Here is a 1,520-nt window from a genome sequence, read left to right as displayed (position 1 = left end):
AATTCTTGGAGGAAACTTCACCAGAGAAAAGAACCCTAGGAGCTGAACATTTGAATAAATGATCTGGAAGAGGATGAAGGAATGAAATATTCTACTTTGGAGGGGATGTGATACTTCTGGTGTCACCACAGAAAGATTTTAGGATGAGTTGTTCTAGGAATTGAAGCTGTTCTAGTTCTTCTTCCTTTTGATAAGGACTTTCATGGGGTGGGAAACATGAGTGCAGGCAGGAGAAATCACGGTCACAATCCTTTATTCAAATTTTAAGGCTACGAGAATCAGTGTCTTTTCTAGTTCAGAGAATGCAGCTGTGCTTGGGAGCTTGGGGGAGCAACACAAAGGGGCTAAGAGTTGGGAAGCAAAGAGACAGAATGGCAGAGATGGTCAACCAGTGTCGGTTAGGACCTAAATAAGTGAGAGAGATCAAAGTGATGGAGTGAAGTAAGTAAAAGCAGACAAAAGTGCCCATCAGAAGTAGAATGGTTTGGGTGGCTTTGACTTCAGGGAGAGTTCTATATGAGAGGTTGATACTACGGATGTTCTGGACTTGCTGGTGGTGTCTGTGTAGGAGAAGTACCATGTAGCCACTGGTCCAAAACATGAGTCCCACACAGAGTAAATTTCTCAGAGTAGTCATGACAAAGTAAACATCTACAATCGTTCCTATTGAACAATATATTGCATTAGATTTATATGTATTGTTGATAGTGTTCCTTGGTCCTCTCACAAATATTGGCACAGGAATTTCTATCAGGATATTAAAGATCCAACAGAAGAGACAGGAGGTGGAAATGAATTCTGGAATTCTGGCTTTGAGTGCTGACAATGTGGAGTCACTGGGACTGATGGTGATGGCCTGAAAGCTACAGAGAAGGCAGGTGAAGCAAATTGAAAGCCCCTGGGCAGTTCTGTAAAGGAAAAATGTCATTTTACACCCAACATCATCCAGAAAATTACTTATTTTAAAAGCTTGCAGTATTTCTGGGCTTCCTATACTGACCAGTATAGTGAGGTTGGCCAAGATTAGTTGGGTCAGAATCAAGTTTAGTGGCCTTAATTTATGTCCAGGTAGGCAATTCAAAATATAAAGAAAAAGGAGGAAGAAGTTAGCCACAATCCCAACTGTAGTCTGGAAGAGCAAAAAGATCGCAATGCAGACATTAATAGCAAGCATTTTCTGTATGTCTTGAGAAGATGAGTCAGACTGATCTAGAGGAAAACAGCAGCTGTGTGACTATCACATTATGAGATGATAACACATGGGAAAATCTCACACCATGACTCCTTTTTCTTTCCCTTGCCTGTGACACTTGCAATTACCATTGAGAGAAGTTATTAAATCTTTCCTTGACCAATTACTTATTCACATTTCCTTCAAACTTAGGCATCTTGAGGAACAAAAGAAGGATTAGGTGATCAGAAAAGAAAAAAATTATTCATGCTGTACTGGAGTTTGTATATGTGTTTGTTCTCTGGACATCAGGCATGAAGCACGTCAAAAAGTGATCTCCCTCACACCA

At 40.4% G+C, this 1,520-nt stretch overlaps 1 protein-coding gene across 1 annotated transcript; it reads right to left on the bottom strand.

Annotated features, from left to right (window-relative positions):
- Positions 1-295: 295 nt before the first annotated feature.
- Positions 296-1,174, bottom strand: LOC140498104 (vomeronasal type-1 receptor 4-like). Its single transcript, XM_072599395.1, has one exon. The coding sequence runs from the start codon at positions 1,172-1,174 to the stop codon at positions 296-298; it is 879 nt and encodes a 292-aa protein (XP_072455496.1).
- Positions 1,175-1,520: the final 346 nt, after the last annotated feature.

The sequence above is a fragment of the Notamacropus eugenii genome, chromosome 4 (assembly GCF_028372415.1).
Source record: "Notamacropus eugenii isolate mMacEug1 chromosome 4, mMacEug1.pri_v2, whole genome shotgun sequence".
NCBI classification, from domain to species: Eukaryota; Metazoa; Chordata; class Mammalia; order Diprotodontia; family Macropodidae; genus Notamacropus; species Notamacropus eugenii.
The sequence above is the reverse complement of the archived record's forward strand: the minus strand, read 5'-3'. Positions and strand labels throughout refer to the sequence as shown.